Here is a 25,421-nt window from a genome sequence, read left to right on the forward strand (position 1 = left end):
CTGAGATAATTTATCGGGGAGTTGATTGCAAGCTTAACTCTTGCTCAACAAGGTCTCACAAACAAACAAAGCGTGCCCGGGCGTATGCATGTCCTTTAGTCGCCTTCTCTTGAACATGTCCCAGCAGGCGCAGCACATATGTGTCTGCACAGGTTACATTAATGATGACTTTATTCCATCTAGGTGTGGCCAAAAGTCATGTTGGAGAGCAGAGGACTAGAGTCCAGCTAACATTGTAGTTTCATCATGAAGTGGTGGTCTTAACCTCTAATGGATTATCAAGATTACTAGTATATGTCTTTTTATTGTCTCTGTTCAATAAATAACATGCAGAACTATTTGAAGATGCAGCATATATAGCTCTTCTGACACACAAAAAAAGAAGAAGCAGTTAAATAATGTCAGAATGAAACAAGTTTCTATATGAGTAAAAAAAAAAAAAAAAAGACCGCCTGGTCTGAACCAGAACATAAAGCACTGAAGGTAAACCTCAGGAGGAAGATTTTTTTTTTATGGAACTATGTAATAAATAAACATAGTGGGTGCAGGATAGAGAAAAAAAAAAAACGCCACAGGTCTTTTCTTGGTCAACAGCTTTTGTGTGCTTACTTGGGCTCTGTCCGGAGAATTTCCCATTTCACAGGTCAGAGCCCCGGTGGCATGCTCCATGAACGGGGGATCAAGCCCGGGATTAGGATAAATCCTGGGTCGTTTTTGGTACCCAAGTATTGTCTTTGCATGGCTCAAAAACTTTTAACAGCAATAACTGCAGGGAGTTGTATGTAATACAGGACAGCTGCGTTACATATCCACAAAACACAAGGTAAAGACATACAGTGCCAGTCAGAAGACACGTGCAGTTATTGTTGGCATGAATCCTGTAGGTTTGGGCTCTTAATGTTGCATTTGAAGCCAGCAGGAAAACTCAACAGTCACTTCTCTAAGCCTTAGCTAGCAGGTTATATGTTACTGTCTGTAATATTAGACAAGGAAATACTTAAGACTCCTTAAATACTTAAGAAGGGCCTGGACAAAATGAACTCTACAGTGTAATAAGGTGTGTAAAGGTCGATGTCAATGACAGCTGAAGCTTGACCGAGGTTGAGTCATCCAAGAGGACGACAACCTCGAGCAAAGCAGCAAATTCCAAGAGTTGTAAAAAAGAAGTGGCGTACTTCAGTTTTACGAGGATTTTTTTAACATAGCTTTTATATGCGATAACCTGACCTTCTGCTATGGCGTGAGGCTTGATGATGCAACACGTGCTGTCTTCGCAGACTGCTGTGTTGCCAGGACCGTGGCCTACCGTGGAAGGGAAAAAGAATTCGAGCTCCTGACAAAAACACAAACACATCATCGCAGGTTCACCATTATTTCTGGGAACAGACATAGCGGGCGACAAAGGCCCAGGCAAAGGGTGGCTTTAGGCGAAACTTTTCTCACTCTTGCGGCGGCGGCGAGTGACTCGGAGCCGTGGCAAACGTTTCGGATGGCGTCGGTACCGAACTTGGCGCGGAGGCTCTGCGGCGCTTCCTGTCGTGCCGCAGCGGAGTCCGCTGGTCCCAGGAGCGTCCTCCAGATGGACATGGCCTCGTCACCCGTCAGCTCCATGGCAACCACGGGGCCCGAGGTTACAAACTGGATCAAGTTGCTGCAAAACGGAGCAACGTTGAATTTAGCGCCGATGATTTAAATAGAAAAGTGGAACACATTGCAGTGTTTCGAATGTCACCGCAATGTCATCTGGATCATTATCGCCACTTCTGGCAATGGTCTTGTGCCCACAGCCTGCAAATCATTTACATAGGCACTCACTTGAAGAAAGGCTTTGACTGATGTTCCACATAAAAGTCTGCCGCTTGGCTCCTGCAATGTAACAAAACCATAAACCAAAGTTAATCTGTGACCAAGTGATCTTGGACTTTTAAAGTGAACTCTGTGTACCAGATTAGAGTCATTAAGAGCGGTCAGAGATAATTCTGGGCTTTAGTCTCTTATCTTTTGGGAAATACTTCTGGACAGCAAGTGAAGTAGGACTTTATTAATAAGGTCATTATCTAACACGCCTTTAGTTTGAGTTTGTTTTTTTTTTTTTTACTTTGATAATATCAGTTTACTGTTGGCAGTTTAGGTAAGCTCTGAATTAAAGAGTAACCTTCAATTTAATGTTTGAAAAATTCACAGGATTTGAGTTAAATAGAACCTGTGGATGGATATTAAGTCAAGACCTCAAACATCCAGCTCCCTTTTGTAGCAGTACGGAAAAATCCATAAAAATCAGTTAAGGTATCAGGAAGAGAACTGTAGATTTCCACAAGTCTGATTAACCTTTGGGTTCAAATGCCAAGCTCATCTGTTCAAGCAAACATATGCTTCAGCAAACAGCACAGGAACATCCACTAACCACACCGATCAGAAATTGGACGAGTCTTGATTTCCAGAGATAAAAGAAAAGTGTTTTGGTAAAAAACATAAAATGTGTGGATCAACCACAGAACCAAAGCAAAAGGTCTTCCAACATGCTAAGAGGTTTTCCTTATTCACAGTGAGGTGAATCCTGTACCGACATGGGCTGAAAGTCTGCTAAGAAAGGAAGAAGCCAGTATACCAAAAAATTTAGATTACATTTTTCAAATGCTCTCAGTGGTAAAGTCCAAATAACTAAAAAACTAAAGTTGTATAGAAACAGATATTAGGGTTGGGTTGAAAAACAAAACTCCCATTTTGGACAGAAAACTACTGTATTTTACCCCTCTGTCCCGGTGTGCTCCTGTAGTAGTATTTTCCTGTAAATATTAGAGTAACTCGCCTACCCCCCACCCTTAACTGTAGTCACCCCCTTATCAAAGTTATTAGTCTTTCTCCCCCCGCCCTTACCTCCCTTATGGTACTTTTCTTCACCCCCCTCTCCCTGGTCCGACGACATCAGCGGACGGATAAAGATTTCCCTAACATCAAGTCCAAAACTTGACAGTTATATTCTTGTGATGCTATCATAATAACAATAACAGCAATTATGGACCCACAAACAAACACTGCTCTTGAATAGCATTCTCATTTGTAATGCTGTAATGTATTTCTTTTAGGACTAGACCCATAAAGAAATGTGATTTGTATCACTGCGCGTGTTAACAGTGTTTTTGTATTTATTGAGAAAATGCAGGAAATAGTAAAAACGATCAATCCCCACAATCAGGAAAGTTTTGAGGTGTTTTAAACATCAGCAGGCTCAGTCTGTCATCCTTAGAGGGGAAGAACATACTGGAAGCAGTTTAGCACCAGCTGCATCTGGTTATAGAAATGTTTGAAAGCAGCAACTACTACAGTTTAAGGCCAGGTGCTGACTGGTGTTAATCTTTTTCAAATCTATTACTGTTTTGTTCAAATTGATTACCAATGAGCAGTTAAACTTTGGACTAAACTCTTGTTGGACCCCAGCTAAATAAACCCACCGGTGTCGATGTCCTCACTGTGAAAGGAAAACTCAAAGTTGAGCATCAGTGAAGTGTTTAAAAGGCAAAGTTTCAGTTTGATGCTTTGGAGCTTTCAATCTCTGTTTGTGACGGAACATGGCAGATTGGCAGGACTTTGAATTCTGAGTTACAGATCTACACTCTCTGAGAGATACGCAGCAACACTGTAGAGAGTAATAATAATAATAATAATAATAACAATAATAACAATAATAGCAGTAATACAAGCTATAGTTATAATAACAGTGCTAACCATGCTATTCACTAAAATGAGAATATTTACTAATACTTAAAATATTAATAAATCAACCTTTTTAGTATGACACACCGCTTGCGAATGCTGGAATGTCACTTTTTATTTTAATATAAAGAATTAATAACCACCAGTAGTAGAGAGACTGACAAAAATATGTCAAATGCAATTCTCATAGCATTTTAAATTCAAATAAAAAAATAGAGCTTTTTCAGTGGCTCTTAATACTTGTTGCCACTTTTATCTCCAATTTTAAAGTAGCAATACAAAAAGGTCACAGTAGAGTATAGTACTCCTATTTCACTTTGAAAAACATCTTAAAAAGTAAAAGGATACACGAAGGGCGTTTCATTCAGTGTCCTCTAAGTAGAAGTGAGCTATTAAAGGCTATCCTTATTGCCTTGAGGCTACAACTAATTTGGTAATGATTACACCACCAATAAAAAGATGTAGCTCTTTTGCCCTGTGGCATGTCATATGTCCGCTGCGCTGAAGAAAGTCATTCTTCTGTTTAAGTTAAAAAAACAGCCAGCAAATAGCCAGTGTTTCCCTCTTGCACGAGACCATGTCATAAATTTGAAGAGTACAAGGAGAAGTAGCAGTACTCTCATTAAACACTCTGTGGCAGGGTGACCTTACCATGTAACCGTGGTCATTTTTGCTTTGGTCACAATCAGTTTGGCGGAGTAAATCAGCTCAAAGATATCACCGATCTTGTTAAGCACATCTGGCTTCACCAGAGCAAAAGTTCTGGAACAAAGAAAGACAGAAACATATGATGTGAGATTTTTCAGCGTCAGGCGATAATTAGGTTCAATTTATTTATGTAGCAATGATTCTCTGCTAAAGTCATGAAATGCCACTTCACACATTCAGAAACAAATTCATATACAGACTCAGGCAGATTTAAATTGATTGAAATATATTCAAATTCTTAGCTGTGACGCATCCAGCCATCATCTATGTTCCTATTATATTATTCTTATATTAATATGGAAGTTCATCTCAGGTCTCAGCATTATTTTTTTGGCTGTTTCCTCCAAGAAGCCATTACCCTTATTTTTAGCTAATGACATTCTAAAATTCTTCATAACTTTTGATTTGATGCAGAAACCTGAATGGCTGTCTTATTTATCTCAAGAACCCAGTCACCAAAAACATAGCAGAACATCATTTTGTTTTACAGCGCTTAGATGCCAACAAATGTATAAAATCAGATGATTTCTACAATTAGTCAACCTTTTGTGTTAATCCAGCGGATTTAGCATGACTCCCCCAACTTATGAGCTTTCTGCTAGAGTTACTTTATTGGACGAGACAAGCAACTCTGACAGCCTCCATCACTTTAAATGGATGGTTGTTAAAAACTTCCATTTGACAATAATTGAGGCTTATTGTATTTTTTAAAAAACTTTCCATAATACAGCATAGTTTGTGGTTTAAGTTCCACAATATATTCCTTTGACTTTAAAGCCAGGAATGAGAAGCAGTGTGCATGTGAAGTCTGAGGTAAATTAATTCTATTCAACAGTTTGTGGAAATAAGGTGACAAAATGTGAAATAGTTTTGCTAAAGATAAATGTATTAAAGTTTGCTCTTAAAGTCATGTCAGAAGTATAAAAGTTAATACAAATTAAAAAAAAAATGCTTGCATCAATCTTTTATACTAAAGGCAGGGTTCCATATAAAGATGCATATATTGTTTAGTTAACAAATTACATGTCATGGATTATTGTAAGGTCATTACCCTGCATACAATGGGGTTGATTGCTGTGAGGTACAGTGTGTACAGTTACTAAAGCGGATAAGAGAGATTTATTGCACGGCCTAACCAAGCGTACTTTTCTATTTTGCTGCCGAGTTTGTTTGCTGTGAACTGATCTCCATAATCTATCAGTTTCAGCTGCCGTGAGAACACGGTCACCCGATTCCCCAAAAACAGGTCCTCCAGATGGAGGTCCTCATATTTGGTCCTTCTCAAAAACATCCTTTGATACTTTAGGTCAAACTGAAAAAAAAAAAAAAAGAAACATGTTAGTAGTTTTTTTTCTCCTTTCTTTCTTTTTTTTTTCTAGAGACATTTACAAAAAGCGTGGAGAATTTAAAAAAAAACATGAAGTGGTACCATTTCTACAGAGTTGTCTTTAGGGTAGAAGAACAGTTGGTAACGCCGCAGCAGGGAGGCAGTGGGATCATGCCACTCTGTGAGAAAAGCATACCGGTCCTCCTGAAAAGAAGCCTACACAATTTAGATATGTGTTAAAAACGACACAAGGACTTGGGGTGAACAAAAATCTACTTTCATACACTAATGTTTATTCTACATCATGCATGTGTCTTGATTATGAAAGACCTATTTGGGTTAGATAACGCAACAAAGTCAACACCTGGTTTTTATTAGCCTTGCATGACCAGAACTAGCTCCAACACATTATGGTAGCGCTGACGGCGTGTTTGCATTGCCCTCAAGTAAAAACGTACTGATGTGACAAAGAAACAAATCTAAGCTTTTTCAATTGTGACAAAAATATCCGTAGTCACTTTCTATAGCAGATTAAATGATAAATCCACGTTTCGTGTCACAACTTGCATCAAGAATTATAATCCCTGTATTGGATCACAGGAGGCAGATTTCCCATAATAAAAAATTCAAAACCAGATCCTGTGCAGTTGGGCTTGTTTGAAACTGTGGGGGGAAAGTTTTCTGACTGTCTCCTGTAAACAACTAGAGTCAAAACCTGGAATTGTTTAATGTGATTGGAATTAGTCATTCTGAAAAACTAAATCTGACCTAAAAACAACCAAACAATGACGGTCTATAACTACGTTGACCTTGAACCTCCTTGTCTCAGCAGTAGGCACCGCTCACTTAAGACTTTTGCCTTAGATGTGTGAGCTATTTGGCATCTGGCAATCTCTTTGTTAACCATGTAATAGTTAACAAAGCTAAGTAAAAAAGCTAGCTATTAATTAGCCAGCTTTGTTAGCTAGCTAATAGCTAACAAAGAGAAGAGTGGTTGAATGTCCAACTACTAGAGTGCTCTGGTGAATTGGTATTAATGCAAATATATGTGACCTGTATTGTATAGTCCTTATGAACTACGAAAAATAGCAAAAGTAGTACTTTGCACCAAGTTGTATTATTCTAGAATTGCACCGCTGACAAAAGCAGCAAGTTTTAGGTGCTATGTTATGTTATTTCTGACTTGTTCTGTTTATTGTCTTTGGCTGAGACATTGCATGTTTGGATAATTATTTAATCTGGTTTTGAATCCTGTGCAGTTGAAAGAATTTTTTGCTCTTACATTTTTAAAAAAATAACTTTTGAAGAGATGTTATGATATGTAACCAAGGCAAAAATTTATTATTTTTTACAACTGGGAGCAGCTGATTAGCATTGCAAAAGCTTACATAATAAATATTATAAAGCTCTTAGCATGTCATGACATGCTAAGAGAGACTGTTGCTGTCATACAGCAACAGTCTTCAGTCAGAGGCTTCTTCACATTCATTGCAAGACTGACTGCTAGTGGAAACTCTCTGAATGTACTTGTATGAGATGAGTTACGACAGAATTTAGTTTCCTTTTTGAATAGATAAAGTATTTTCAAATTGAATTGAATTATCTGTCTTTCCTGACAAGAAAAATATTCTTCAATAATAAAGTTCCAACATTCTCAGGTAGCAGCAGTCTGAACTTTGTCATAAACCTTTTTTCTTTTTTTTTACTATTTCCACCATGTATCATTACCCTGGACATTACGTCATATTCACCAAACCTATTTTGACTGATGGAAGAGAAAACCACTTTTTGTGTTTTCTTACTGAGTGCTGCGTTACCACTGATAATGAAAGTCGAGATATCCACAATTAATGGACCATTTCAAGACGTTCTTTGAAGATTTTACATCAATATCTAAACTATAATTTAACATAAATGTAACAAATAAACATTTTATAAGCATTAAGAATAGTTTAGCCGAAGCTTTAGCTAACAGTTACAGCATTTAATGGTCAATACAATAGAAATCTTCATATATTGGAAGCATTTAGTTTCAAAGAAAAGTGCATGTATTAGTTATTTGGGCAGCTTTAACTGCTAGTACTAATACACATCCTGAACGTGAGCTTCACATTGGAAGTCTGCTAGCCCTTGCTATGCTCATGTTGCTAAGCTAAAGTTAGCAAACAAATGACTATCTAGTTGGTTCACGTTCTAAGCAAAGCACTAGGTTACGTGGAGTTTTAACTTTAGTGTTTCAAAAGTTAAATGTGTTAACTCACCATTTGAAGACGGTAATTTATTCTATATGGCTCGATACGGCAGACTGTCGGTTTTCCCAAACGTTAGCTATCATAGGCTATACTTCGTTGCTATAGTAACTGCAGTTCAAACTCGAGATGCATTCATGGTACATTGTTGACGAATGCCATTTCTTTAAAACCAACTTATTTTGGTTTTTGTTATTTCAGTGGTCCCAAACTTTTAGATATAATAAGAACCCCCTAATTATTACCATACATTCCAAGCCTTAACCAGTTTCTTTTGTTCTAAGCATTTTCATCTGTGCACTAAATTTCCACTGTATCGCGCTGACTCGTTGAAACTATTGTCTCACACGCCATCTAGTGGTGAATTTAAATGGTCGGTTCCTGCCATTCTCAAAAATATTCCGATCATCATGAACGCATCAGTTGACCGTTTACCCGGAAAAACAACACAGTAAGAACTTTAAACCTCCTCTTCTCCCACTAATTTCGCTCTCATGTTTCTTATAGAATAATGACTTATTTGAACCAAATGTTTTGTGCAATTCCCTCGCACTTATAGTGTCTACCATGGCTTCATCTGCGTGCATAAAACGGATGATACTCAGTGATGGTCCCCTGATCTTAGATGGTGGACTTGCAACTGAACTAGAGGCGCGTGGAGCTGAACTTCAGGTGAACCAGAAACCAAATAAATAGAGACCTGCTTTTCTTGAGTCCAAGTTCAACCAGTGAGCAGTGTAAACATTACGGTGTTGACATCGATTTCACGAGAACTTTAAATGTTCATACTACAAGCTAAGTTGTTTCAATTCATAAATGTATGAATAAATGTATGAACCTGAAGATTCATTAATTAATTCATTATGTTTCTTACACATCTTTCTGTAGCTGATCACACATTTGCAACGTTTGTTTTGTGCAACTCTCTTCCATTCATCTACGGTCTTTTGTGTAGTTATTTAAAATCAGCTAATATTTCTAAGTGTTATCAGGATATGATTTGGCCCTTCATTCGTCTGCTGGAGGGTTACCCTAACGTGTTGCATCCACTAGATGGCGCCATTTTGGATTTTGATTAAAAAAAATTTTATGCCCCAGATACGCTAATTGATTATTGTTTACCTATTGATACGTAGAATACCTTGCTATAGCTCTTGAACTTTTCTGTTTTTCATTTAAAAAACAAACTTTAATATGTTTTGTTTGTAAGAATAAAGTTGTGCATAATTTCTTTTATTATTTTTACTAATAAAATCTGAACAAGAGTCATCTTTTAGGCCTAAATTCTGAGTGTTATATAATGTAAAACTATATCAGCTATAAATCCTCCCAAGAGAGAAACATGGTGGACGCAGTATCATACTGTGGGGGTGCTTTTCTTCAACAGCAACAGGAAAAACAATGATAACCGTAGCCTTTAAAATTCAATCAGACAGTCAACACATAATTAATAATGCCTAATTTTGTATGAAAACAGTTGCTGTCACAGAAGCCAAACTTGAAATTGAGCTGTGATAAATAATTAGCACAATTTTCAATCCTTGTTTTAACACTAAAATTATTTTTGAAATGTATCACAAGATGTAACTTTGGATGTTGTAAATCATGGTGAAAACAGGTCAGCCAAACACAGCTGTATTTTTGAAAGCTGAATTGAAACTTTTTATTTTTTTTTCTTTAGGGGGATCCTTTATGGAGCGCCAGGCTTTTGCACACGAACCCCCAGGCAATAAAGGAGACTCATTACAGGTAGGTTCATGGAAAACTGGAGAACTGCCTAACGGGCCAAATTAATTAACTAATTTAGTCGCTGCTTTTCCTTCTCCGCTAGAGAATACAGGAGTTATGAATCAATGTAATCATTTAAAGGGGCAGTATTACACAATTTCCAGGCACAAAATGCCATTTTATAGTACAATCATACATTATATTAACTTCAGTTGTTAAATGAATGCTACATGTATCAAAAATAACTGAAAAGAAATTTTACTTTGTAATTTAACGCATTTAAATCGGGACCCTGTTGCTCAGGAAGTCATCACAACATGACTCCTCTGTTAACCCTTTAATAACGTTTTTACTGGTGCTTCTCTGAGCAGTAGCTTGTATAATGATGCTAGCAGATGTGTAGTTCCACCAGGTGTTTGCTGATTGCTGCTGGCTAGTCTGAAGGAGCAGAGTGTAGGTGTTGGGGGGAGAGAGCAGCTCTGTGAGGCGGATACTTGGAAACTGCAGCTGCCTGAGGAGGAGTTTCGTCCTCGAAGGCGGGGCTAGGTCCACCCAGACGTTTTCCACAACTTAACGGTTGCTGTGGAGATTAAAGGATTTCTCAAACATGCATGAAAGAATCAAGGCAACACTCCTTGTACATCTTCGATGAGGGAATAACATTATAGCATGATAGAAAGCTCAAAAAGGTATATTTTACATGACACTGCCCCTTTAAAGAACACACTTCAGTGTTTGACATGCTAAATTAGATTAAATAACCCATCCTCTTAATCTCAAAATGACAAATTACTAAACTCCAGCTGAGTGGTCACATTTCTTAATGAAAGCTACCAAACGCCAACAGGTTTCTCCTCAGCGGCGCTGACGTCATCACGACTGCAACGTACCAGGCGAGCATCCAGGGATTCATCAGCCACCTGGGCGTGAGCTGTGATGAGGCCAGAGAGCTGCTGATGTCCGGAGTTCATCTGGCCAAAGAGACGGTGGAGACTTTCCCCTCTGGTAACAAACTGCAACTTGTTCGGAAAAAAAGTCAAAGTGAACCAAGTTTATTTGTACGCTTTGACGCTGTGTCGGTATTTTTCCGCCAGGGGACAGAAGTCTGCTGGTGGCGGGCTCCATTGGGCCGTACGGAGCCTTCCTCCATGATGGATCGGAGTACAGCGGGGCGTACGCGCAGAGGATGAGCGTGGAAGTGAGTGGCTCCTGGCCGCATACCGACAGAGTTCCTGTACATGTCACGGGATGTAAGATTTTAAAAAAACAAACAAAACATACTACTAAGCATTACTTCCTCTATGAAGCTTAATGACGTTTTATGTGATCGACTTAATAATGAAGTGGAACGTTTTGAAACATTTTTGCAAATGAAAATCTGAAAAGTGTGGTGTGTTTTTGTATTTGTCCCCTTGAATCATATGTTTGTAGAAACATATTGAGGGGTTGTGTGTCTATTAAGTTTGCACATCTACAGGTAAAGATTTTTACCTGATATTTCTTACAAACCAGATCAAGATTTAGTTCTGAACTTTGACTCTATTCCATTAATGTGCTCCATGAAACTTCTCTGTATGTATGTTTTGGGTCGTTTTCCTGCTGGAAGGACATTTAGTTTTTAGAATTGTTTGAATTTTATTTTATATTTAGCTCCATCTATTGGAGTGGGCATTTATCATATAAATTATCATTCATTGTGAATTTTTTTTGTTTTTACATGTTAAGAATTTTAATTCATCATCAGCTCATTAAGTTCCAAATAGTGTTTTTAAAAAACAACAAAAAAAGTATTATCGGAAATGTTGTTCCATAAAAGAATCAATAAATATAAATAAATTCAAAGATATGATTAATTATCTGCAGCTTAATGAAATAAATCATTATTCTCTTAATAACCAGCTTCTTAGGGAATTCCATTTCAAATGTTCTTACAGAGCAGTATTTGTGTTGTCAGAACGTCAAAACGTCAACCCAGCATATCATTGAACGCTGATATTTACGTACTATCAGTTAACCTGTTCTCCGTTCAGGAGCTCAAGCTGTGGCACAAGGCGCAGGTGGAGTGCTTGGCAGCAGCGGGGGCCGACCTCGTTGCTTTTGAGACCATCCCGAGCATCAAAGAGGCCCAGGCCGTGGTGGAGCTGCTGAGGGAGTTCCCGGACTGCAACGCCTGGCTGTCGTTCTCCTGTAAGGTAACCGCTGGCGACCGCAGTCTGTTGACTTTCACCGCTTCAGGTGTTACAGTTAGAAACCGGTGACCAGGCACAAAATCTGCTGGGTGTAGTGATAAGACTCGGACCTGGACCTTCAGAGACGCATAAAGACGGTTACGAAGTCGGCCTGGAGAACATTTCCAGGACTAGAGGACGGATGTCTCGGCAAGATGTAGAGAAACTCAGCCATGTTTTTATCTTTAGTCGCATCGATTACTGCTACAGTGTCTTCACAGGTCTGACAAAAAAAAACAAAAAAAAAAATCATCTACTTGTAGCTGATCCAGAACGCTGCTGCTGCTGGTGTTCTGACTAAAACCAGTTAGCTAAAACACATCACTCCAGTTCTAAAGTCTTTACACTGTCTCCCTGTAGCTCAGAGAATAGACTTTAAAATACTGCTGGTAGTTTATAAATCACTGAACTTTAAAGATCTGTTGTTGTTGTTGTATCAACCTTCCAGACCTCTCAGGTCTTCTGGTTCTGCTCTGCATCTTCAGAACCAGAACCAAAACATGGAGAAGCAGCATTCAGCTTCTATGCTCCACAAACCTGGAACAAACTTCCAGAAAACTGCAAAACTGCTGAAATGTAATTAAATGCTGCATTTGATTCATAGTTACTGTATGAAAAAGGGTAGAGGCCACTACAAAAAAAAAAGACGACTCCTGAGTTTTTTACTCAGAATTATGTCTTTGATGTCAGAATTCCTGGTGGAATGTAAACAATTTGAACAATTCTGATTCTGAGAAAAACAAACAAACATCAGAATAAGGTCAGAATTATGAGCTAAAAGTCATGTTTTTTTGTTGTTTTTTTAGCTGACCTAATCCTCTTCTGTATCACTGCAACGGTGGCAAAATGTAATATTCACTGTTTGTTTCATAATTATTTTACTGCATTATATTTTTATAGCAAGACTTTGAACTCTCTTGCTGCTGAAATGTGCCATACAAATAAACTTGACTTGATGTAACTTTAAATCCCCCAAAAACACCTCCATGTTTTGTTTTTTTTCCTCACCAAAACATCTTCAGGACGAGAAGCACATTTCAGACGGCAGCCCGTTCGCGGACGCCGTTCGGCTGGCCTGCAGGTCGCCCCAGCTGCTCGCTGTGGGAGTCAACTGCTGCCGTCCGGCTCTGGTGGAGCCACTGCTGGACTCGGCCAGGGGGGCTCTGGGCCCCGGCGTGAGCTGGGTGGTGTACCCAAACAGTGGGGAGGACTGGGACACCAAACAGGGGTGAGAGAGTCTGCTGCTGCTGCTGGTGGCGGTTCTGCTTTTCTGTCGCTCGAAGCTTCCGTTCTCACCAAACCCGTCTGGGTTTCCTTTTCGTACAAAGATGGCAGAGGTCAGAGCAGACGGCAGGATGGACGCCTGAGCTGAGCGGCGCCTGGCTGAAGCAGGGAGCCGCTCTGTTAGGTGAGGTCCGTCGCTTTCCCACGTGCCATTTCACAGCGTCTCCTCTGAGCTCCGTCTCTATGCGCTCCAGGTGGCTGCTGCCGTATCGGTCCGGCTCACATCGCGGCGTTGAGGCAGCAGCTGAAAGGAAGCAGCACGTCTTCATCAGATCCGGCCGACAGCAACACATAAAGAACATTTACGATCCTGTCAAAGCCCCTCCTGCTGCAAAACCTGTAAAAACTTAAAGCTCTCCTTCATCATGTCGGATTAACTTCAATAAAGTGATATTTGATGGAACAGTGGTTCACAGAGTCTCTCTGCATAAATAAAATAATTGGTCGTTTTGGGGTTTAACATTTGTATTTTCATCCTATCGATGTAGAGCAAATTATGTCAAACTCAATTTGATTTTGTGGCAAATCAAGATCATGAATGTTTTTAAAAGGGCCAATGGTATTGCTAAAACCCGTTAACGAACTGTTTAAATATAAATTCTTAAAATGAAATTATATTATTTAATATATTATTTATTCAATATTATTCACAATTTTGCGATTGTTTTGGGAGGTTTTACAATAAAAATCAAAGTGTTTGTGGTACTAACTTTCGAAATATTTGCACTTATGTATGATGGGGAAATGCTACTTTCTATTACTTGTTACTCATAGGACTGCAAGTGGAAATAAAAAGTACAAATACATAGCGCAAAAAATGTGCAGGGATTTATTGACTTTATGTGAATTTCACGATAATTTTCAAAAAAAGTGAAGCGACTGATTGATGTATTTTGGCAGATAAAAACTGCTGTGATTTGATTCATAAAATAATATTTAAGCACACTGTTATCTTGACTGTTCTATTTCTGCATCCCTTTAGAGTCTAGAGGGCCACATAAAAAGCTATGCAGGGCCAGATTTGGCCCTGGGCCAGGCGTTTGACATGTGATGCAGAGCCGGATTACCAGTCCATCTCAACATGTGAGAATAAAACTTGCACAGGGCATAACAACCACAAAATTAAATGCATTTTTAATTAAAAAAATTAAAAAAATAAATAAATAATATATATATATATATATATATATATATATATATATATATATACAGGTGCTGGTCATAAAATTAGAATATTGTGATAAAGTTCATTATTTTCCATAATGTCATGATAAAAATTAAATTGTCATATATTTTAGATTCATTGCACACCAACTGAAATATTTCAGGTCTTTTATTGTTTTAATTTTGATGATTTTGGCAAACAGCTCATGAAAACCCAAAATCCCTGTCTCAAAAAATTAGAATATTATGAAAAGGTTCTCTGAACGAGCAATAAAAATAATCATCTGAATCAACAAAGTAACTCTAAACACCTGAAAAAGATTCCTGAGGCCTTTAAAAACTCCCAGCCTGGTCCATTACTCAAAACCGCAATCATGGGTCAGATTGCTGACCTGACTGCTGTCCAGAAGGCCATCACTGACATCCTCAAGCAAGAGGGTGAGAAACAGAAAGAAATTTCTGAACGAATCGGCTGTTTGCAGAGTGTTATATCAAGGCACCTCAGTGGGAAGTCAGTAGGAAGGAAAAAGTGTGGCAGAAAACGCTGCACAACGAGAAGAGGTGACCGGACCCTGAGGAAGATTGTGGAGAAGGGCCGATTCCAGACCAAATTAAATTTTCATCTCCATAAAACTTTTCAGCAGATGGAAGCATGAAGTGCTCCAAAATCTTCTGATAGCTGCTGCATTGATCCTGCCCTTGATAAAACCCAGTGGACCAACACCAGCAGCTGACATGGCACCCAGACCATCACTGACTGTGGGTACTTGACACTGGACTTCTGGCATTTTGGCATTTCCTTCTCCCCAGTCTTCCTCCAGAGTCTGGCACTTTGATTTCCGAATGACATGCAAAGTTTGCTTTCATCCAAAACAAGTACTTTGGACCACTGAACAACAGTGGTCCAAAGTGCTGCTTCTCTGTAGCCCAGGTCAGGCGCTTCTGCCGCTGTTTCTGGTTCAAAAGTGGCTTGACCTTTGACCTGGGGAATGCGGCACCTGTAGCCCATTTCCTGCACACGCCTGTGCACAGTGGCTCTGGATGTTTCTACTCCAGACTCAGTCCACTGCTTCCCCCAAGGTCTGGAATCGGCCCTTCTCCACAATCTTCCTCAGGGTCCGGTCACCTCTTCTCGTTGTGCAGCGTTTTCTGCCACACTTTTTCCTTCCTACTGACTTCCCACTGAGGTGCCTTGATATAACACTCTGCAAACAGCCGATTCGTTCAGAAATTTCTTTCTGTTTCTCACCCTCTTGCTTGAGGATGTCAGTGATGGCCTTCTGGACAGCAGTCAGGTCAGCAATCTGACCCATGATTGCGGTTTTGAGTAATGAACCAGGCTGGGAGTTTTTAAAGGCCTCAGGAATCTTTTTCAGGTGTTTAGAGTTACTTTGTTGATTCAGATGATTATTTTTATTGCTCGTTCAGAGAACCTTTTCATAATATTCTAATTTTTTGAGACAGGGATTTTGGGTTTTCATGAGCTGTTTGCCAAAATCATCAAAATTAAAACAATAAAAGACCTGAAATATTTCAGTTGGTGTGCAATGAATCTAAAATATATGACAATTTAATTTTTATCATGACATTATGGAAAATAATGAACTTTATCACAATATTCTAATTTTATGACCAGCACCTGTATATATATATATATATATATATATATATATATATATATATATATATATATATATATATATATATATATATATATATATATTTGAAGTTTAACAAGAAAATAAAATAACTAATAAATTAAATGATAAATAAAATACAGTTATCTGAAGGGGAGGGACCAACCTTTATCTGTCTGCCCTACGCGGAAAACACAGTTTTAAGGAGAACTATCACTTTGTGTTGGTTTGTCACATAAACCCCCTAAAACAAAAATAGATTCAAGTTTGTGGTTGAATAATGAAGACGTTTTGGGGGAGGTGTACACTTTAGCAAGGCAATGGGGTCTGCTGACAGAAAACAGTGAAGGTTGCAGATTAAATGCATTCATGTACAGTTTAGGACAAAATGATTGACCTGTCAGGTTCAGGTTAGCCCAGCTAGAGTCACACACGGAATCTGGTATTATAGTGACTCGTTCATAAGCAATGAAAACCAAACAAACCTCAGCCACTGGGTCGACATGTCGACCTTCTGGATCCAATGAACGAACACTTGAGGATCTTCATTGGTCTTGCTGTCTCTGACAAGATGCTAGTTTTAATGTTGCACACCTGCAGTCAACTTAGTACAACCAAAATGTTCACATAATTGCCGCAACGCAGTGGTCAACAGCAACAAACGACGACTACGGTCAAAATATGAGCACACCTGCTGAGAGCTGACCTGTGACTCCATTTAGCCGTATGATGCCACCTACTGTGACTTTTAGGTATTGCACCAAGCAGAAAATAAACACATAAGGCTCCGAGAGTCTGTGGAGAGGAGGAACAGATTAGGGTGATGGAAAGTAGGCCTTCCGACTTGAAGACTTGGAGTTCATCACCAAAGATAAATATTCTCCTTTAGCAGAAACAAACATTTTATTTAAATTTAAACCCATCAGGATTATAAATAATTCAGAAATGTTTGGTCAAAGCTTGCTCTTGTGTTTTGTTTATTTTGATGGCAGAACCTCAGTTTTCCACAAGAGTATGAGTCTCTTTTCGCACAAAGCTGGTTGAGACATCTTCCTGTTTACTTTCTACCTTTCAAGTCTGCACTATTTTGCGTTGGCCTAACAGAAAATCTCAATACAATACACACAGGTGTGCTGTTGTAGCAAGGTATGGATACTTTTGCACGGCATTCGCTTGTAGAGAGAGAAATGGGACAGCTTCATGGTGTTATTTAAAAAAAAAAAAAAAATCTGATTTTATTGTAAAATAAATAACTACAAGAATCCCACGTGAACAGGCTTGCTTAATCACATCTGTGTTAGCGGAAACACCGATGGTATCACAAAGCTGCAAACCAAACTGTGTTTACAGAAATGAAAACATGAGGGTCACTTTTTTTAAAGAGATGCGACACGTATGTACAGCTCTTTAACAATAATAATAATTAAAAAAAAACCATGACAATCCACACATCTGTTACTGAGGATTTCAACAAATCACAGGAGAACATCGGCCGTTTTCACATCACTTTGACTGGACGTCATTTCCACTGAACTAAACCACTGGGAACCAAGCGGGAGACGTTTCTACTGACTGAACCTGTACAATAAACCCTGGAGTTTTCTGAACCAAACGGGATTGTGGGTAATGCTGTTGTGCGTTTTCTAGGCAGAATTAGCTGGACATGAAGCCCACAGTACCACTGCGGCCAGATTAAGGTGAAGACAAAGAACTGGAACTGTGTTCGCACCAATGTGTCCACGATAAAGAGATGATGGTTAAGAGCAGCATATGTGGCATTTTGCCTACATTCAGGGGTGATTGAACTAAAAAAAAACAAAAAAAACTAGAGTTTTCATGTTTAAAGTAAGTTTTAAACCTTCAAAAGTGTTGATGCAACTCGGTGTTTGCTAATGAAACTTTACCAAACATTCATCTAAATACATGCGCTTCCTACACATCAGTACAACACATTAAGGCCTTTGTAGTTAGAAAAAAATAGAAAATATCTGCCCAAAGACATTTTCAGATTAATCTCAGAAATTTAAAAAAAAAAAAATTCAAAAGTTTAAAATTTCCTCGAAAAAAATTCTGAAATTTTGAGATCTCTGAAATTTTCTAGAAAAAAACTAGGAAATTTTGAGTTTCAAAAAGGAGAAAATGTTTGGCTTTTCAAACTCAGAAATGTCCTTGTTTTATCTATACATGTACTGAGATTAATCTCAAAACTTGGGATTTTCTCAAATTTTCAATATTTGGAATTCAGAAATTTCCTCGTCTTTCTAGAACATTTCTGACATTAATCTAAAAATTCCTGAGTTTTGGGCAGAAATGTTCTTTTTTCTGTCTCCATCTACAACAGCCCTGATACGCTGCTGCAGTGAATTCTTTCCGCCTCATAATTTGCCATTATTTTTCATGACTGTTGCAAAAGCTGACCATGTTTGTATCTCTATTCTCCGTCCATAGACCAGAAACTAATATTAAAAACAGTTAAGACTGAGTCTTCTTCGGAGAGTGTTGATGTCAGTGCAGAAAAGTTTGGATGCGATTTTCCAAATGGTTAGGCTTCTAGTCGGACTGGAATTTGTCTGATTCCAGAGCTAGAGAAGTCTTGGTTCACCTCTCTTTTCTAGAGTTCTTGTGGAAAACAAGGAAATCCTTTGGCAGTGGTAAGATGAAATAGTGGAAACCTATATTTTGAAGCTGCTGCAGCATTTGCGTCACTCCTGAAATCAGAAATATAAAGTCACAGCTCAGGGGGATTGTTCGCATTTGTGGAGACACAAAAGAGGAAAAAGGTTTCTAGCTGTGATGAGGTCAAAGGACAAAGACCTTTAAATGCTATTTAAATATTTCCTAAAAAACTACAAATAAAAACTGTTAAAACAATGAGTTGAACCAACACTTTGCCAGGTTTTTTAGGGGGCCTATCCTTTAGAATCATCTGCTCTGTGTTTTATCGTCGGTTGTCATGACGTCCTGCCCCTGCATGTCCACAGGAAGCGTCTCAGTCTGTGATGTCCTCCTCCAGGTCGCTCTCGGGGGAACTCCTCTGTCTGTACTCTGTGGTGTTGGACAGCCGTTTCCAGCTGCAGGTGTCCTTTTGACTCCCCATGCTCTGCGAGCGTCCCAGCTGGGCCAGACGCTTGGACGGCGTCCTCTCCCCCGAGTCGTCGGCCACGGTGCCCTGGGCCCGGTCCGAGGCCGGCTGCTGGAAGTCGTGGCGCAGATTCTCCAGGTTTAGAGCCCAGGGGCCGAGCTTCTGCCAGTTCACCCTCTGGAAGGCCATGATGCAGTGCAGGTTACCGCCCACCTGTCACACACGTTGTTCAGAGAGGCACCACTTCAGTGTGGAACACAGCAGGGCTCCTACATCGTAGCTTTTTTTTTTTTTTTTTAATTATTGGCCATTTTAAAAGTTTGATTTAAAATAGGCAAATTAATTTTAGTATAGGAAGAACCAAAGATTATAATGACTGAAAAGGAGGCCTTCTATGCTCAAAGACTGGGAGCTCAACAACAAAAAGTACAAAAAAAAAAAAACAGTGGTAACAGAAAAAAATTGTCGAAAGGAAGAAAGTAAACCAGGAAATAAGGAAGTAAGTGTGACATGAGACATGATGAAGGAAGCAAGAAAGGAAACAAGAAAGGAAAGTAGGATAGAAGAAAGGAAAGAAAAGAAGGATAGAAATAAAGACAAAGGAAGGAAGGAAGGAAAAAAGGAAAGAAGAAAGGAAGGAAGGAAGGAAGAAGTATAGCAGCAAATAAAGGGAAAAGGAAAAGACTGAAAAAGGAAGTAAGGAAGGAATGGGGGGAAGGAAATTAGGTAGGAAGGAAGAATGAAGCAAGTTGGATATGAAGGAAGTAGAACAGGCAGGAAAGAAGACATGAAGGAAAAACGAAAGAGAGAAAAATACTTTCAATACTAATACAGATGTGATATTACGAATAATTACTAAATATCCCGACTTGTCCAGCCACTGTAGGAACCCTGGTGATGAAAATGTGCCAAGCTTTAGAACAGGAACCTTTTTGGTCTTGCGGCGCTGCAGTCCCCGCTCTGTGTGGCGGATGTCCAGGTAGTCTGGATTCTGTGTGTTGAGGTCAGTCACGATGTCCATCCATCTGCACAGAGAAGGTCCTGATCAGCAGCTCAGCAGGAGAAACAATTACATTTCCCTACTGAACTGAAGAGAAACATACTTTTTACAGTGGATGGCTGCATGTTTCCTACTGGGCTCGCCGATTAAGATCCAGTGTTCCATTTCATTTGTGGGCAGAGGACCCCTTCACACAGGAGACAAGCAGTCAGTCTCTTATGACGATGCTGACCGAAGGTCTCTGGCTGGATCTTGGACTCAGAGAAGCTGTAAGTGATGGCATTCTTCTACGAGATGAAGAGTCACATGACCAACCTGTAGGCCTTTGCTGCTTTCAGTGGCGTAGCCTCGAAGCCCACTGGGCAGAAGTAGTGGTTCTGACAGTGGTAAATGTAGGCCATGGACTCATCCTTCAAGCCTTGGGTCAGCTTCATCAGCGCGCCTTCAGCTACGGAGCAGAGAGCAACCGTTACTCCTCCAATATCACTCCTCCAGCAGGGATCCGCCGACAGGAGACTCACCCGTTTCTCCTGCTGTCTTGTGTTTACCGTGAGGTTTGTACAAAATGTAGGAACAACCTCGCACTCGGAAATTGTCGTTGAGTTGCCTGAACCACCTGTAAGGACGGGTTGGGGGGAAAAGGGATCGGACCGTTTAAGAAGGTGTAATAAGTGCTTTTCTTTTGCTAAAAACTAGGAGGGAAACCATTTGTGTACCGCATCAACGTGGCGTTGCCAGTGAAGGGGCCAAACTTGATGTCTTCGAAAGGAGGCTGAAAGCCCAGAATGTGCAGCGCCTCCTCCTGGGAGATGGGTGAAAGGCTAGCAAAGCAAATAACGGACATGAAGTTAAACAGAGAAGATTGTTTTCACACATGAAACTTTCATATTCAGTGAGTACAACTCCATGTTCTTTACACAGCCAGACAGATTGTGAGGGGCAGCTTTCTCAGGATCAAGTAAACTTGGCATTCACCCAACATCTACGTACTGACCAGGACCAACAAAAAATGAGTGAAATGTCCTAAAAAGTGACTATTTGAATGGAATCCCCTATTGTTTTTTTTTTCATATACAACAGAAATCACTTTACTTTTGATTGATACTGTTGAATAGTTCCTACAGTAAACTCAACGGAAAAGTCATGAATCAAAAAGAAGGCACCCATAATTTATCGTTTAGAGTTAACCATCACTGCCAACAGGAGATCTCTGTACTTCACTACAAGAAAAATTGGAATCGGCAGGTCCAGGTTCTAAAAATGCATACGTACATAATTTGGGTCTTCTTAATGCAAAGCTAACTGGATTAGATATTGAGTGTATGGGCTCAGGAGTCTCACACTAAATAAGACCGGAGCGACTCAAGCCACTCACCTTCCTGCACCCAGAGTGCTGTACAGGAAGTTCCAACAGGACACCAGAGAGGAGATGCCACAAGACGTCTTGTACTGCGGCCGGCTGATGCAGTACCTGCAGGAACAGAGATGTAAAGGGTTAACGTCAGGGACAAACGTCGTCTCACACAAAGCAGGTGGAACAGCTCAAATTCTGACCTGTGGCTCACACCTCTGACCCCTGTCAGCACTAATAATTCTTGTAAGCGTGCTTTAAGGTTTCTAGGAAATTATGCAAATGAAGCTTTTTTTTTTTGTCTCCTGCAAAATGAAATCGGCTTCCCGTCTGTCCAAACCCGTTACAATTAAAGGTCGGCAGGATAGTAGCTGCAAAACCAATGTTGCTTTATAGTTTTATATGCTTATATGTTGGGACTTAAAGAGACTCTAAGGTCATTCTGCATCACATCGATGTTTGGAATTGACCTCTAAGACATTCACTGTCGACTGACCCCTCAGTCGATAAACAAGGAGGCAGAAAAAAAAACACTGGTTGATAAATAAATTCAAATTTATAGTAAACCATCAGACTGTCTGAAATGGATCCATTTACAGTATTGTCAAGTAATAACCCCAGCCTCTTATGTAGCCTGCTAACAGTGCCTAGCAGAAGTATTCAAACTTCTTGCATTTTTCCACATTTTGTCACATTACAAGCACAAATTTCACAATATTATTCTCATATTAGCCTACAATTACAAAGTGGATGGAATTATAAAGTGGAGTGCATTTTCAACCTTTCTTCTGACACCTCTAAATAAAATCCAATGACCTTATTGATACACAAGTCTACATTTGTATAGTTTAACTTATAAATGCAGCTTTTTTTTGTGCCAAATATAATTTCTGAAACACATGTAAAACACTATCAACAGTGCATGTCACTAAGAAAATACTATCACATTGTGATACATGGTGGCGGCAGCATCATGATCAGCAAAACAGCCAAAAGATTTCAGTCTCCATGCTGGTGGAGACGTCCCAAAAAAAAGACTTTTCTTGGGATGTCTCAGAGTAGCTGAATACATATAATGTTTTTTCAGATCTTTTATTTGCAAACGATTTTTAAGAACCATGCATCAGATTTCCGCCTCATCACAATTATGGACTAATTTTTGTTGGTCTGTTGAATTAAATTCCACCAAAATATAACAAGGTTTTTTGAGGCTTTAAAGACAAAGTTTTGTGTGTTTTCCAGGCACATGGTGCCATTTCATAGCACAATCAAGTAACTGGGTTATCTGCAGTTGTTATAAAATGCTGTATATATCAAATATGATTTAAAAGAAACGTTAATGCCTTGAAATTAGGCCTTTACCGCTTTAAAAACTCCTGCTCTTTCTGAAACTCCGCCTTCAGGAAGCCATCACAACATGTCTCTGCTGGCTAGTGTGAAGGATCTGAGTGAGGAAACTGCAGCTCGGACGAGGAGCTGCGTCTCGAAGGCGGAGCTAGGCCCACCTAGGGGTTTTTCACGGCATGAATGTTGTCATGGAAATTAAAGGATTTCTCAAACATGCTTGCAAGAATAAAAAAAAAACACTCCAGCTATGTTTTGGATGAGGGAATAACATTATATTGATGTGGAGCTCAAAAATGTTGATTTTACATAATATTTCTCCTATAAATTGGCACAATATGATACATTTTAAAGAATGTAAAGGGAACTACAAGTTTTTTGCGAAGAAGACAAAAGAACAGAGATCAATCTTACCATCTTCTGAGGTCCAGCACTTTCCTCTGTTTGATCTCCTCCAGTGATGCATGAACAGGGACATCCTGCAGATTCCTGCTGGGTCTGTCTGCAGCCCTCATCTTCTTAGAGCTGCATTTCTTCCCATTACCTGGAAAAAATAGGGCAGACAATTATTGGATCAACACTGTCCAATAAGTATATAGCTGATATGGAAGTTAACGACCATGCAGCCAATTAAAGTAGATGTTTATGGTAAGCTTACTGGTTCTTATTTTCCTAGTGAATACAGTATTAAAGTCCGCTGTGTCAATCTCCCAAGCCAGAAGAGGCTTAGCGTGGCCGGAGGACACCTCATCCACGTCGCAGTCCCCGTCCGACCCCACAGGACCCCCCCCAGTGTGGCCGCCGCTGAAGTCCGAGGAGGCTTTGGGCTTCCCGAGCGGGGCCCCGTCCTCCTGCTTGTTCCTGGCCACCTTCGGCGGACAGCAGTACACGGAGGCCGCCTGGTTGAGCAAAGCGTAGTCGGAGCAGACCGTGTAGAACTTTTCCCTGGAGTGCGTGACCGGGCAGGTCCACTGCAGGTGAAGCTCAGCACTCGAAGCCCGCCTCAGCCTCGCGGCGTCCCGGGCGAGAGAGCTGATCAGCCCATGGTCCTCCTCCTCCTCTCCATCCGCGGGCCTCTGCAGCCCCGACTGCTCCGCGGGCCGGGGGAGATTCGCTCCTTGACCTTCTGATGTGTTAGGCATCGGGGCGCTGCGTGCAGTGATGGAGGACGGAGGTGGCCGAGAATGAGGGCGTCTTCTCTGGGGATAAAAGAGCAGAGCTGGAGGAAAGATGGAGGTGATGTCACAGACTCCTCACGCGGAGGTTACTTTCAACACATGAAAACAGAGATCCGACTCAGTTGTTTAACGCACAGCAAAGCAATATAGTGAAAATAATTTAACAATACATTACCTTTAACCCAAGACGAGTCGTCGCGTATTAGGAAACCAGAGAAAGAGCCCGGCTAGCCCGCCTGGTGCTAGCTCTGTGGCTATTAAACATTAACTAAACATCATGTCACCTGTGAAGCCGCAGCTGAACGAGCGCAGCTACATCCCTCCGACTCTGGAGTTAGCTGGCATAAACAATACCCTCTAGTCGGCGTGGTGGGTTTTTTTTTTTTTTTTTTTTTTTTTTTGTTCTCTCGGCTGTTTCTAGGGACCCCGGAGGTCAGCTAACTGCTCGCCATTTCACATTGACATTTACCGAGCAATAACTCCGTTGCCGTAAACAATTAACGCTGAAAATCCCGTTACTTCGCCCTGCTGACCCGTATCTTCCTACAAAGCAGGCTCACAGGACTGTACCATTCCGGACACAAAATTTCGGGGGGAGTCAAACAAATATTTCAAAATAAAGACAATAATAAATGGAATAAAAATAATACATGCACATGTAGTTAACATTTCAAGGATTTTTAGTTTGAAAAATATAACTTTTATAACGCTGTATTTAAAATAAGTAGTATTTGTACATCACTGTCGTCGAATCTCACCCCCCGCCATCAGTTCGTATAACGGTTCCACATTTTTAAACCAATCACAAGAAAGAACTCAAGTGGGTGTTTAAACCATACACTGAGGTAAGTCAGGTGTTTACTGGCAATACTTTTTAAACAGTAAAGTATAGAGTAGAACATATTATACTTCCTCATACAACTTTAAATTGGCAAAAGAGTAAGTTTATTAACATTTTCAAGCTACGGCACAGCAAATTATAGTTTGTGAGAGCTATCAGAGATTGGGTACTGTTTAGAATTATACAGCTTGACTTCTTACCCATTTTTGCTAACATACAACCATAAACTGAAATGTGTATTATTGAAAGGAAAAACAATGCAAAGATTCCAATTTATTTTGAACAAAATTCTTAAAAATGTGCGTCCAAAGTGTGTGTCAGTCAGCTTGTTCACATCTAGAGATTAAAAGATGCAAGGAAACGTAATTCCTAAAATGCGACAATGTGTATCATGGTTTCTTTCATCTGTAAAGGATTTTATTAGGAAATTGTAAATTGGTAGATGTAACATCTTAGTGAGCCTGTGCAGAAATCCTGGGGATCAAACATTAGCTTTGTAACCAAAATGACTTCACTTGTGGTTTATTGTTTACCAGAGAACAGAACAGCGCACTCTTCAATTACCTTTAAGGAATGAACCACAAAG

The 25,421-nt window shown here is 39.8% G+C and overlaps 3 protein-coding genes across 6 annotated transcripts in view; 1 reads left to right on the forward strand and 2 right to left on the reverse strand.

The window, feature by feature from the left end:
• The window catches only part of nme7 (NME/NM23 family member 7), a 22,263-nt gene extending 13,960 nt beyond the window's left edge, over nucleotides 1-8,303 (reverse strand). The window contains exons 1-7 of one of the 2 annotated variants that reach the window (XM_014981742.2): nucleotides 8,011-8,303; nucleotides 5,852-5,965; nucleotides 5,568-5,734; nucleotides 4,366-4,476; nucleotides 1,816-1,866; nucleotides 1,444-1,651; nucleotides 1,228-1,333 (exon numbers count right to left, since the gene is read on the reverse strand). In XM_014981742.2, the coding sequence (XP_014837228.2) occupies nucleotides 1,228-1,333; nucleotides 1,444-1,651; nucleotides 1,816-1,866; nucleotides 4,366-4,476; nucleotides 5,568-5,734; nucleotides 5,852-5,965; nucleotides 8,011-8,013 (760 nt within the window). In that variant the 5' untranslated portion in view covers nucleotides 8,014-8,303. Of the gene's footprint in view, nucleotides 1-1,227; nucleotides 1,334-1,443; nucleotides 1,652-1,815; nucleotides 1,867-4,365; nucleotides 4,477-5,567; nucleotides 5,735-5,851; nucleotides 5,966-8,010 lie in introns of those variants that run through there. The other variant, XM_088005140.1, reaches the window with a different exon arrangement.
• A 137-nt stretch (nucleotides 8,304-8,440) lies between these two features.
• LOC106914740 (betaine-homocysteine S-methyltransferase) lies at nucleotides 8,441-13,641 on the forward strand. The gene is made up of 8 exons (XM_014981745.2): nucleotides 8,441-8,670; nucleotides 9,680-9,747; nucleotides 10,574-10,731; nucleotides 10,821-10,924; nucleotides 11,757-11,918; nucleotides 12,977-13,182; nucleotides 13,283-13,362; nucleotides 13,433-13,641. Exons 1-8 carry the CDS (start codon nucleotides 8,566-8,568, stop codon nucleotides 13,531-13,533), a joined length of 984 nt encoding a protein of 327 aa, XP_014837231.2. The 5' UTR covers nucleotides 8,441-8,565; the 3' UTR covers nucleotides 13,534-13,641.
• A 3,612-nt stretch (nucleotides 13,642-17,253) lies between these two features.
• Nucleotides 17,254-24,751, reverse strand: LOC106914742 (basic immunoglobulin-like variable motif-containing protein). Of its 3 annotated transcripts, none has more exons than XM_088005142.1 (10): nucleotides 24,170-24,751; nucleotides 23,475-24,010; nucleotides 23,231-23,360; nucleotides 21,497-21,592; nucleotides 20,838-20,942; nucleotides 20,643-20,737; nucleotides 20,437-20,569; nucleotides 20,225-20,308; nucleotides 19,978-20,146; nucleotides 17,254-19,334 (listed from the first exon to the last, which is right to left on the reverse strand). In XM_088005142.1, the coding sequence occupies exons 2-10, from the start codon at nucleotides 23,956-23,958 to the stop codon at nucleotides 19,029-19,031; spliced, it is 1,602 nt and encodes a 533-aa protein (XP_087861268.1). In that variant the 5' UTR covers nucleotides 23,959-24,010; nucleotides 24,170-24,751; the 3' UTR covers nucleotides 17,254-19,028. The 3 variants fall into 3 exon arrangements, with proteins under 3 accessions (XP_087861268.1, XP_014837233.2, XP_087861267.1); XM_014981747.2 differs by having other exon boundaries at nucleotides 20,050-20,146; nucleotides 23,475-24,015; XM_088005141.1 differs by having other exon boundaries at nucleotides 23,475-24,015.
• Nucleotides 24,752-25,421: the final 670 nt, after the last annotated feature.

Source organism: Poecilia mexicana, unplaced genomic scaffold (assembly GCF_051168715.1).
Source record: "Poecilia mexicana isolate PSO_F unplaced genomic scaffold, ASM5116871v1 scaffold_4, whole genome shotgun sequence".
NCBI lineage: Eukaryota > Metazoa > Chordata > Actinopteri > Cyprinodontiformes > Poeciliidae > Poecilia > Poecilia mexicana.